We start from the raw sequence: 13,086 nt of genomic DNA on the forward strand, positions 1-13,086 counted from the left end.
CCATTGGCAATAATTCCTGGCCAATGGGAGCTGTGGATTTGGAGCTCAGGGAAGGGGCAGTGTGCAAAGACCCCCTGGCCACCCCTGCACCTAGGAGCCGCAGGATCCTGCTGGCTGCTTCTGCGAGCCACATGGAGCCAGGCAGGCAGGCAGATAACCTGCCTTAGCTCCGCTGTGCCGCTGACTGGACTTCTGACCTGTTAAAATCTCCTGGAGTGCTTTCAATAGCAACCAGGAGATTGAGGCTGATTCCCAGCCAATCCAGGAAGTTTGCAACCCTAGTGGATGTTGTATTGCTGATGGGGGAGGGGTTGTGGAATAGGAAGCTGTGTGTAGGAGGGATGCTTCATTATTGGAGGCTTGTGGAGGGCTCTGGAGTGTCAGAAAGAGCAGGTACTTACCACCATGCGGTTGAGGGACACCCAGCAGTCTTCAGGGAAGTCCTGCAGCATGGGCACCAGGAACTGAAGGCAGCCATCCCAGTGACACAGCAGCAGCATCATTCCAATCAGGTTCACGATCCGCACCACTGCGCTCGCCAGGTCATAGGTCATGTGGAATATCTGCAGGGGCCAGGATGGAGACGATTCACACCCAGCGCATCAGCCAACCAATACAACCAGCAGACAGAGAGCTCCAAGCCAGGGAGCCACAACAAAACAAAGGCAGCCCAAGACAAGGTTGGGTTAATTCTCCACGGGCAGATCAGTGGTTAAATACAAAACATTAGAGCAAGTCAGAAAACAGGTTAAAAAAAAATCACCAAATATACCCACCCCCTCCCATTTTTCACTCAAATTTCACTTGGATTTAAATTTTTCAGTCTGCTTTACAAAATAAATCGCATAGCTTCTCTTCAGCATTTCACTGGTGTATTACATCTCTCCAGGGAGCAGTCTGCCTTTGATATCCCCCCAGTTTTGAAAATAGATTGTAAATCCCATAGGGCAGGGACTCTCTCTGTGTTTGTACATCGGAGGCATATATCAGCATTCTCTCACATGCAGCAGCCTTAAACCAGCCAGAGCTCTCCACCAAAAAATTCAGCAGATCTTGTCTCCTATTCAGCTGTCCCCTCTGCCCTTGGCCTTACAAGGAGGAGGGCAGGCTGGTAGAGAGGAAGGGGCATGGCATAGTTTGGCTACACAGAGTTGGGCTACCATCTTCTGCTGGTATGCAGAGTCTTACTCTTCACAGGGCCATTTAGAACCAGAGGGCTCAGCAGCCGTGAATCAGGGATTTGTAGCTGGTTCTCTGCAGCCACCATTCTCCATTACAAGGAGGGGCAACGTATTTTCCCCCATTGTACTAATCATAAGCAGAATATATTCAGAAGTCCACGTATCATGTGATCAAGGCAGGGTGCAGACCGACATATGCCCCATAGAGTACAGCCCAGTGGGGACACTTTGCTTTATTTGCTAGGGAGAACTGGCATTCTGAAAACACTGGAGTTTGTCTCGCTAGGGACATCCAACCTAGATGGAGCTACTATAGGGGGGTGCAAAACTGGTTGGAAAACCATTCTCAGAGAGTAGTTATCAGTGGCTCATTGTGGAAGGATGTAACAAGTGGGGTCCCACAGGGATCAGTTCTGGGTCTGGTTCTGTTCAGTATCTTCATCAATGGTTTAGATCAGAGGTGGGCAAACTAAGGCTCACAGGACCTTCCTGCCTGGCCCCTGAGCTCCCGCGTGGGGAGGCTAGTCCCCAGCCCCTCCCCTAGTGTCCCCCCTCCCCCACAGCCATGCTGCACCACCAGCGCTCTGGGCGGCATGGCTGACTCTGGCCAGGCCCCGTGGCTGTGAGCTCCTGCCGCTCCGAGTGGCATGGTAAAGGGACGGGGAGTGGGGGGGTTGGATAAGGGGCAGGGTGTCCCGGGGGGCAGCTAGGGAGCAGGGGGCAGTTGGATGGAGCAGAGGTTGGGGGGGCAGGCAGGGGACAAGGAGTGGGGGGGATTGGATGGGTTGGGAGTTCTGAGGGGGGGCAGTCAGGGGGCAGGGGCCAGGCTGTTTGGGGAGGTACAGCCTTCCCTACCCGGCCCTCCATACAGTTTTGCAAGCCCGATGTGGCCCTTGGATCAAAAAGTTTGCCACCCCTGGTTTAGATAATGGTATAGAGAGTACACGTGTAAAGTTTGTGGACGATACTAAGCTGGGAGGGGTTGCAAGTGCTTTGGAGGATAGGAATAAAATTCAAAATGATCTGGACAAACTAGAGGAATGGTATGAAGTAAATAGGATGAAATTCAGTAAGGACAAATGCAAAGTACTCCATTTAGGAAGGGGCAATCAATCAGTTGCACACATACAAAATGGGAAATGACTGCCTAGGAAGGAGTACTATGGAAAGGGATCTGGAGGTCATAGTGGATCACAAGCTAAAAATGAGTCAACAGTGTAACGGTGTTACAAAAAAAGCAAACATCATTCTCGGATGCATTAGCAGGAGTATCGTAAGCAAAACACGAGAAGTAGTTCTTCTGCTCTACTCTGTGCTGATTAGGCCTCAATTGGAGTATTGTGTCCAGTTCTGGGTGCCACATTTCAGGAAGGATGTGGACAAATTCGAGAAAGTACAAAGAAGAGTGACAAAAATTGATTAAAGGTCTAGAAAACATGACCTCTGAGGGAAAATTGAAAAACTTGGGTTTGTTTAGTCTGGAAAAGAGAAGACTGAGAGGGGACTTAACAGTTTTCAAGTACATAAAAGTTTGTTACAAGGAGGAGGAAGAAAAATTGTTTTTCTTAACCTCTGAGGATAGGACAAGAAGCAATGGGCTTAAATTGCAGCAAGGGAGGTTTAGGTTGGACATTGGCAAAAACTCCTGAACTGTCAGGGTAGTTAAGCTCTGGAATAAATTGCCGAGAGAAGTTGTGGAATCTCCATCATTGGAGATTTTTAAGAGCAGATTAGACAAACACCTGTCAGGAATGGTGTAGATAATACTTAGTCCTGCCATGAGACAGGGGACTGGACTAGATGACCTCTTGAGGTTCCTTCCAGTCCTATGATTCTTTATTAATAGCCTGCTTTGTTGCAATAGCTGAACCCCTCTGCTGTGGATCACTGTGGGCGGAGAGGTGTGCACACTCCTGCACAAGTGTAACTGGGGGAGGTTCCCTCTTTAAAGGAAGACCTGTAAGTTACATGTGACACATGGCGCACAGAGCATCCCAAGGTTCCCTGCACCTTTAATACAGACGTGCAGCTCAGGAAGACTACAAATCCCAGCATACCACAATCCAATTGAACAAAAAGCCTGTTTGGATCAAGATGGAGCAGTTTGTGTTAGACCCTGTAGTCCCCATGGGATGCATGTTCACATTACAATAAATCTGTTGTATTTGAGGTGCCTGGCAAGTTGTTAGGGTTGCTAACTTTCTAATCACAAAAAAACAAACACTCCTTCCCCGCCCCATCCCTTCCCCAAGGCCCTGCCCTGCCCCACCCTTTCTCCCCATGTTCTGAAGGGTTGCCATAGCGATTTGTGCCAGTGCAAGGACGGAGGCACAACAGACAGATGTTGCCTAGCCCTGCCTGCTCATCGCATCTCGGTGCCTTGGCCAGGGAAATCCTGAACACCGCTGCCCATGTGAAGCAATGCTGCTGTGGCTAGAGGAGGAATGACACATGTGAGTGAAGTATGTAGACTCATTGCTGTCAGCTGCTTCCCACCAAATGTATTCTGGCTGCCCCTCATCATGAGGAGACCTTTCCCTTCCCCATGTTGGGGATCCAGGCATAGCCTGGCTGTTTCACAGATCAGCCCACAAGCTATTCACACAACTTCTTAGTTTGATTTTAATTGAGTCAATAGAGTGCCAAGGAACCTGAGGGGCTGAATGTCCCCATGTGAGTCAGGCAAAGCACAGACGGGACTTGGGCAGCACAAAGGAGACGCATTCCGGACAAGCATGTCTCTGGTTACTCCATGTACCCCACAGCTCTACCCAGGTACCTTGCATCTGGACTTATCCCATCCCTGGGCTCCCCATACAACTCTGCCAATGTGGCTCAGTCCTAATCCATAGCCCCCTTGCTATTTCAGTGCCCAGTCCCCCACTCCTCACAGCTCTGCCAACACACCTGCCTCCTGACCAAAATGCACCTCAGTCCTCACTCATGTGGTCCCTTCTAACCCTATGGTTCTATGAATCAGTGATTTGTACCCCTGCTATTCCAGTACTGGGCTCCCCTCACAGCTCTGTTGATGCCACCCCCACCCCCACAGAGCTCTGCCAAAGGGGTCTCTATCCTGAGGTGCAGCACCCCCTGCTATTACACTGTTGGGATTTTCCTGGGGAAAAGGCTACCACACAATCCCGTTGAACATTTGCCCTCTGGTACCACTTAACCCAGCTTTTTCACATGGCACTTGGCCAAGCTGGGTTGAGAAATTGATGCAACCCCTCATGTAAGATGGAGAAGTAATTTTCAGTTAATTAATAGGAACCACTAACTATAATAATTAATAATGTAGAGCTAGTCATATTCTGTACTCTGAAAACATTTAGCACTAGAGCAGCGCTGTCCACTCACACAGCTCTATTACATTAGGCTAAGTGATGGGTTTGTATGAAGAAAGAACCAACCCAAACCATCACCATCAAATTTAAGCAGACCGTGGGACTCAGAAGACCCAGGTTCAATTCCCCGCTCCACAACAGATTTCGTTAGGAAAATCCCTTAGGCCTAGATTCTCAGAGGTGTTTAGGCACTTATGTCCCATTGGGTTCAATCCTTGGAGGATCCGGGTCTTAGTCTTCCTGTTCCTCAGTTCCCCATCTGTACAATTGGGCAATAGCTTGGCCTTACTTTACAGGACTGTTGTGAGGATAAATTAAAGGCGCTCAGATACTGCAGCAATGTGGCCAGGTAAGTAGGGAAGTAGAAAGGCAGACAGCTTGGTTAACTGTTTCTAAACCCCATTGTTTACCCAGCTTCCTCTGCTTACAGGGTGCAGCAGAAAACAGAGCCAAAACAGCCTGAGAGGCCAGCAAACAGCATTTCCAAGCAAGATGGACCCAGAATCCTGAGTGAAAGGCTGCGGTAGGAAATCCAGCTCTGTTTGGCTGGCTCAGCAGGTTAGTATGACAGCTGAGCAAATCCTTCAGAAAGAATCATTTGACTCGTTTCATCTCTTCTTCTGTCGCAGAAACGATCACCTCGAGTCCAGAGTATTCAAATGACAACCGAGGGCTATGCTGGTGCTTGGGGCAATGATCTGTGAAAGGGGCCACAAGTGGATATGTGTCAATGGAGAGATTTAGTGAGTTAATGACGTTTCCTCTCCTATGTATCTGCACTCTCACATTTCATTAGAGTTCTAGTAATAATTCCATCCCTAGGAGCCCTGCCCACAGGGACAGTGTCTGGAACTGCCTTTTTTCTTTGAACATAGAAAGATAGAAAATCAAAAGCTGGGGAAATGGACTTATCTTAGGGGATTTGTAAAGGGATACAAAGCTTTTCACCCCCTAGCTGGGGATTTGGCCCTATGTATGTTCTGATGTATGTTCAGCAACCTGCGTGAACTGAGTTGGGAACCTCAGCCTAGTTCTTAATGGACAGGTGTCCCCATGACAAGCCGCTGTCTTTGCTCTTGGCATGAATTGACCCCCTTGGCTGGCAGTCCCAGGAAAGGGGGCCAAAAGTTGAATGGGCTACATAGAGTGAATTGCCATCCCCAGGGCTGTTGCCACTATCTGGACAGACAGCCCAAGTCTCCAGGGCAGTCAGTTCAGTATCTTCCCCCTGTGGAAATAAATTCACTTTCAGACATGAAGAACAAATGAGGAACCTGCATTCTGAGGAGCAGAGACGTAGCCACAGGGGGGGTGTAGTGGATGCCCTTCGTCTGAGCAGATAGCCCTGCTGTAATTTTTCCCCATGTCATGGGGAATACGGGTTCCAAACACTCACCAGAGAGCTCCTAAGCTGGTCTCTCACCTAGCACTGTGCCTTGCTGCGCTGCAGCATCCCCCATCCCATCCCACTTGTGCATGAGAGATGGGGAAAGAGTGTCCGAAAGTAAATTGCACGGGGACATGAGCTGTGATTGGTACTTGTCTGGCTTTTGTCATTATGGCAGGGAAGCCTGGAGTGCTAATTACCAGTCCTGTGCTGGGTGCTATTGGAGCTCCCTAGCTCCCTTGGAGTTGGTCACACAGTCGGTCTTTCATCTGCTTGCCATTTGAGTGATTGGGGTTTGGCAAAAGCGGTGGTGTCCTGTACTCAACCTCCAAACCTTTGTTTCAGGAAAGAGGCAAGTGGTGACACTGGCTGACAGCGCTGAGGGCTTCACCTCAGAAACCAGGCTGATTGTCCACAAATGGCTATGACTTGTGAATCACTGTTATGAAGTCTGCTCTACACCCCCCAGTCCAGGGAACGATAAAGCTTCCTGGCAGGCCAGCAGCAGGAGGGACTGTGAACACCACAGCCAGACTGAACTCTTTCCCAGTAAAGCAGCCTCTAGTTGTGGATGTGCCTTAGAACCCCCTCTGCATCTAATGGGATATCCATCAGGCTCCTAGTTGTACATGTTTGAAATCCTGTCAGCACTGACCAGCTCTGTAGAATACATCTCCACTGGCTCCACACCCCTGTAGGATTCCGCTGGGCTGGATGAAGCCTCAGATGGCCACTAAAGTCAGAGAGCAAAGTAGACTTTAAGGTGACTTAACGGGGCCAGGGGCCCAGCCCTTGCTGTGGGATCTAGGCCGTGACTCCATCACACTGTTTTAACTAAAGGTGTAGTTTTTTAAGTCGGTGCATATCTGAGTGTGGATACTCCAACTGATGTATCAATTGTCTGTAGAATTTTTGGTAAAGTTTCTATAATTTCAGTTCCTTGAGAATAGTGTTGGCTAAGTAGTTTAAGTGTCCAACATTAATTTATGGTACAAATCCAAAAATATCCCTTTAGAAGAAAACACTTAAGGGTACAGAAATCAAGACAACAAAAATAATTTTAAAAACCACCCTATGGGACAGAGTTACGGTTGTGCTGTGATTAAATGTGCATTTGATTATTTCTGAAAATAGCATGTTTGTCGATTACGTGGAGAATGTGAGATTTAGGACACTTAACTATTCGTTCCTTTATTTGGGTTTTGCAAATGAAGCATTAGGAAAATTTTGTGATTTTTTTTTCACGTAGCAAACTTAGCTAGCTTTCTAAACAAAGCTTTTTGTTTCTGGATATATGAAAGTTGAGTGAATGAGGAAAAAAGTTTTCCATACAGTATTGGCTTGAATTTAAAATTCACTGGACCACTTGTCTGTTGCCCTGCACCTTGCATAGTCATTTAGACTAATGCAGAGTGAACGTAAAATGCTACCACTTTGATCTGATAGCATTTCACTCTTCCTTTGCACTGGTGTCAATGACTATACAAGGATGCAGGACAAAAGACAATCAGACCCAATATGCTTTGCTCATGCTCAATCCACTTTTGGAGTAATAGAGTTTTACACACACAACACCTAAATACTCATTCATAGCGTATTTTAACTTACATGTGCCAGAATTTGCACCAAAATTTAAATTCAAAATGATCTGGACAAACTGGAGAAATGGTCTGAAGTAAATAGGATGAAATTCAATAAGGACACATGCAAAGTACTCCACTTAGGAAGGAACAATCAATGAGTTGGCCACATAAAAAATGGCAAATGACTGCCTAGGAAGGAGTACTGCGGAAAGGAATCTGGGGGTCAGAGTGGACCATAAGCTGATGTAAGCAGAGTCAGGATGAGCTCTACCCTGACATCTGGTGGTGAATTATGGGGAGTGGAAAGAATCTCAGGGAGTATGGAAAGGAATTCCAGGTATTTGCATTGGCACACCTACTTCACCTAGCATAAGCCCACGGCAGCCTGGGATGGTTATTTTGACAGCTGGGATCCCCAATTTCTTTATTATTGGGGCAGGAGGAAAACAAATGCTGTCACCCTAATTATGCAAATGAGGAACTATGAGACTGCTTTATGACAGAAATGACTCAACCTAAATTAAGTAGTACTTGCTAGACAAGGGACATGGGTTCCAAAACCCAGTGAATTGAGAGAGGTTGGGGATTGGTGTGTGTACCTGATGATATGGGCCCCTTTTGAGGGCCTGGAACACCAATTGCACAGCCTCTTCTCTCCACTGTTAAAGAGTAGAGCTAATTTTGATTCCATTAGGAGTCCATCTAGAGACTGCTAAGCTGAATTCATGTTGGGCCAATGGTGCACCAGGGCTCCCCTACTAAGAGCTGAAATCACTAAAAGAGCTGAGCTGAGATCACTGAGTGCTGTGTTAACTAGTGGGGGAGCCTGAAGACCTATCACTAAGTGGCTGGCAGAGCGGAGCAGTTTGCAGCATGCTGGAGCAGCCCATGGAACAGTGAGTGGAGTGGAGTGGTTTGCAGGGATGGCTGGAGTGGCAGCATAACTGGTGTAGTGGAGCTGGTCATGGTGCAGGCTGCAGCAGAACTCCACGGAGAGGCGGAGCAGTTGGCTCTGGCCCACGTAAGGTGCCCCTTAACACCCTGTTTGGGCTTCCTCTCCCCCCATTTCCACCCAGGCTGGTGGCGGGGTCCGGAGTAAAACTCTGCAGATAAACTTTTGAACTCTGGGGTGGCACTGACCAGAGACTTTCAGGTTGTTGGACTTTGGGGTGATTGGACTTAAGACCCTAAGGGGGAAAGGACATTGCCAGACGTACTTTGAGGTGGGTTTTTTTGCTCATGATTTGTGTTATAATCCTGTTTGTGGTATTTCTCCAATGTGATGCCACATTGTTTCCCTCCTTTATTAAAAGGATTTTGCTACACTCAGACTCCATGCTTGCAAGTGGGGAAGTATTGCCTCCTAGAGGCACCCGGGGGCGAGTGGTAAGTGTCCCAGGTCACTGGGTGGGGGCTTGAGCTGGTTATGCATTGTGTTATTGAAAAGAAACCCCTGGATACTGAACCCGGCCCTTGTTGCTGCCAACTCAGAGGGGCAGAAGGGTTACACTAAATATGAGTCAACAGTGTAACACATGATAGTTTTCAAGTACATGTTACAAGGAGGAGGGAGAAAAATTGTTCTTAACCTCTGAGATTATGACAAGAAGCAATGGGCTTAAATTGCAGCAAGGGAGGTTTAGGTTGGACATCAGGAAAAAACTTCCTAACTGTCAGGGTGGTTAAGCACTGGAATAAATTGCCTAGGGAGGTTGTGGAATCTCCATCATTGGAGATTTTTAAGAGCCAGTTAGACACCTGTCAGGGATGGTCTAGATAATACTTATTCCTGCCACGAGTGCAGGGGACTGGACTAGATGACCTCTTGAGGTCCCTTCCAGTCCTATGATTCTATGAAAATTGGTGTCTTTTACATGGTATCAGACATAGGTGGACAAGGTTCCCTAAGAGCCTCACCAGATCTCTAGTACTGATACAATTAAACAGACCACAAATGTCCAAGCAGTTATTCTGTGTGATTAGTACAAGACAAATTTATCTTTAAACTCCCCCCCACATAGCCCAGTTCTTTTAGGAAAGATGCCATAGGTAAGTCCTGTATGACACAGAAAGGGGCAAAAAATACTTTTAAAGAAGCTGATGAAAAATGCTCTCTCTCTCCTTAAACTGCTTCTTCTCTCCAAGAGATTCAAAGCATCAGTAGCTTTGCTGAGCCTTCTGCCTGATCACAAAAATAATGATAATCCAATCAGGAAACAATAATGATACCATCTGGTCAATCACAGCTAGCTAATAATTAATTTTTGTTCATATGTATTAAGTGTCGAATACTGGCAGTAAATTGGTTGTGATCAAACTACAGATAGAAATAAAACTAGAGGAAAAAGTTAATAGGAACATAATAACGGCCATACTGGGTCAGAACAAAGGTCCATCTAGACCAGTATCCTGTCTTCCGACAGTAGCCAATGCCAGGTAACCCAGAGGGAATGAACAGAACAATAATCATCAAATGATCCATGCCCTGTTGCCATTCCCAGCTTCTGGTAAACAGAGGCTAAGGACACCATCCCTGCCCATCCTGGCTAATAACCATTGATGGACCTGTCCTCCATAAACTTATCTAGCTCTTTTTGGAACCCTGTTATAGTCTTGGCCTTCACAACATCCTCTGGCAAGGAGTTCCACAGGTTGACTGTGCATTGTGTGAAAAAAATACTTCACTTTGTTTGTTTTAAATCTGCTGCCTATTAATTTCATTTGGCAATCCCCTAGTTCTTGTGCTAGGAGAAGGAGTAAATAACACTTCCTAATTTATTTTTTCTACACCAGTCATGATTTTATAGACTTCGATCATACCCGTCCCCCCATAGGCATCTCTTTTCCATGTTGAAAAGTCCCAGTCTTATTAATTTCTCCTCATAGGGAAGCCATTCCATACCCCTAATAATTTATATTGCCCTTCTCTGAACCTTTTCCAATTCCAATATATCTTTTTAGAGATGGGCTGACCACATCTACACAAAGTATTCAAGGTGAGGGCATACAATGGATTTATATAGAGGCAATGTGATATTTTATGTCTTATTATCTATCCCTTTCTTAAAGATTTCCAATACTCTGTTTGCTTTTTTGACTGCTGTTGCACATTGAGTGGATGATTTCAGAGAACTATCCACAATGACTCGAAGATCTTTTTCTTGAGCGGTAACAGCTAATTTAGATCCCATCATTTTTATGTATAGCTGGGATTATGTTTTCAATGTGCATTACTTTGCATTTATCAAGATGAAATTTCATTTGCCATTTTATTGCCTAGTCACCCAGTTTTGTGAGATCCTTTTGTAGCTCTTTGCAGTCTTCCTGGGACTTTACTATCTTGAGAAATTTTTATTATCTGCAAGTTTTGCCACCTCACTGTTTACCCTTTTTCAAGATCATTTATGAATATGTTGAATAGTACTAGTCCCAGTACAGACCCCTTGGGGACACCACTATTTACCTCTCTCCATTCTGAAAACTGACCATTTATTCGTACCCTTTGTTTCCTATCTTTTAACCAGTTACCAGTCCAGGAGAGGATCTTCCCTCTTATCGCATGATAGCTTACTTTGCTTAAGAGCCTTTGGTGAGGGACCTTGTCAAAGGCTTTCTGAAAATCTTAGTACACTATATCTACTGGATCCCCCTTGTCTACATGCTTGTTGACAGCCCCCCCCCCAAAGAATTCCAGTAGATTGGTGAGGTATGATTTCCCTTTACAAAAACCATGTTGTCTCTTCCCAAACAAATTATGTTCATCTATGTGTCTGACAATTTTATTCTTTTTAGTTTCAACCAGTTTGCCTGGTACTGAAATCAGGCGTACCAGTATGTAATTGCCGGGATCACCTCTGGAGCCCTTTTTAAAAATTGGTGTCACATTAGGTATCCTACAGTCATTTGGTACAGAAGCTGATTTAAACGATAGGTTACACACTACAGTTAGTAGTTCTGCAATTTCACATTTGAGTTCCTTCAGAACTCTTAGGTGAATACCATCTGGCCCTGATGACTTATTACTGTTTAATTTATCAATTTATCAGGTAAATTAATCTACCCAAGAACATTCCAGAAGCAGGGAAAGAGGCTAAAATCTCCAAGTAAACCATTCACTGGGAATTATTTGCTTGGCTCTAACATATACACCTGAATCACTCCCCCACTTCTGGGGAGGAACACAAGAGTAACACTGCACAGCTTTCACACAAGCTTCCTACTGATAGAGGAGCAGCAGAATATCCTGTGTCACCAACATTACATCTGATAGCAGCCTCTATTCCTCTTAGAGGTCTTCCATCCAAACACTGACTAAGCTTGATCCTGCTTAGCTTGCAAGATCTGACTAGAAAGGACCACAAGCTATGTCTACACTGCAGCTGGAGGTGCAATTGAGCAAGTATAGACACACCTGAGCTAGCTTTGATTTAGCTCATGGGACTATCAATAGCAGTGAAGCCACAGCAGCACAGACCAGCCACCTGATTAAGAATCCAGGGTCCCAGACGGATTACACAACCCATGCAGCCACAGCTTCACTGCAGTTGGTATTTGCATTAGCTAGATTAATGCTAGCTTGGGTACATCTACTCATGCTGCAACCACACCTCTGAGTACAATATCTAAGCTGTTATTGCCCCACACCAATGTTCAAGGTAATGCAACTGCTCAGGGATCATTATTTTTCTCACTGAGAGCTTGTTGTTGTATGAGGACAGAGCCTGCTGTTGCCTGCAAAGAAAACACCTTCCTTCCTCTTCTCCAAACTTAAACATCTCACACAACACTAACTATGACATGCCCTGACTGCTAGTTGACAACAGGATGTGCCAGTGGAAGAGGGGGAAGATCAAACAAGCACCTCCCCATGCTCGGAGATTTTATAAGCTGGCTTTCCGCCAAGGAAGATAAATACTCTCCAGGAATATACAATACTTTATGGACATCAAAACACTGACAAGTAACAAGTACACCTAAGTCACCCACAGCCAAACCCCTTGGCCAGCTAACTCATACTATGGTGATGGACAAGGCATAAGAACCAGGGTGACTAGGATAGATGGAAAAATAATTCACGCTTCAGTGCACTGAGAAACCAGCACACACACTATCCAAAACTCTAATACATTTTATTTTAGCAGCTCCAAACAAAAGCTCTCAGTTGCTTTTTCTGCATTTCTTATCCCAACACTGTGCTGTCCATCAAATATCCATCAACCTCTCTCATTTACATCCCGCTAAGATTGCTCATTTCCCCCCAGTGAGGTTGCAATTCAAGCTGTGCAAAACCAGGCACATTTTACCCCAAAACATGCATCATTTTGGCCAGTTACCAACCCTCGAGATTGCATAAAATGGCCATTTTTGCCCCTAACACACACAAGTTCTGAATTTCAAAGGCACCTGTTACTCACAATGGACCTGTTTTCGTTGATCAGAGGCTAATTTGAAGTGGAAAAAATGTGCAAGAAGGAATGAGGAGGCTTATTTTCAAGGCTATAACAGTGTGAAGAATTATGTTGCACGTGGAGGGATTATACTTTGCACAGTGATTGTTCTGTAACACTGTCAGCCAGCATAATTTAACT

At 45.7% G+C, this 13,086-nt stretch overlaps 1 protein-coding gene across 1 annotated transcript in view; it reads right to left on the reverse strand.

Moving 5' to 3' along the window:
• Positions 1–13,086, reverse strand: part of HCN4 (hyperpolarization activated cyclic nucleotide gated potassium channel 4) — a 179,751-nt gene that overhangs the window by 77,556 nt on the left and 89,109 nt on the right. Inside the window, exon 3 of the mRNA XM_030578700.1 lies at positions 402–563. Coding sequence (XP_030434560.1) covers positions 402–563 — 162 coding nt within the window. The remainder of the gene's footprint in view (positions 1–401; positions 564–13,086) is intronic.

Source organism: Gopherus evgoodei, chromosome 10 (genome assembly GCF_007399415.2).
Source record: "Gopherus evgoodei ecotype Sinaloan lineage chromosome 10, rGopEvg1_v1.p, whole genome shotgun sequence".
NCBI lineage: Eukaryota > Metazoa > Chordata > Testudines > Testudinidae > Gopherus > Gopherus evgoodei.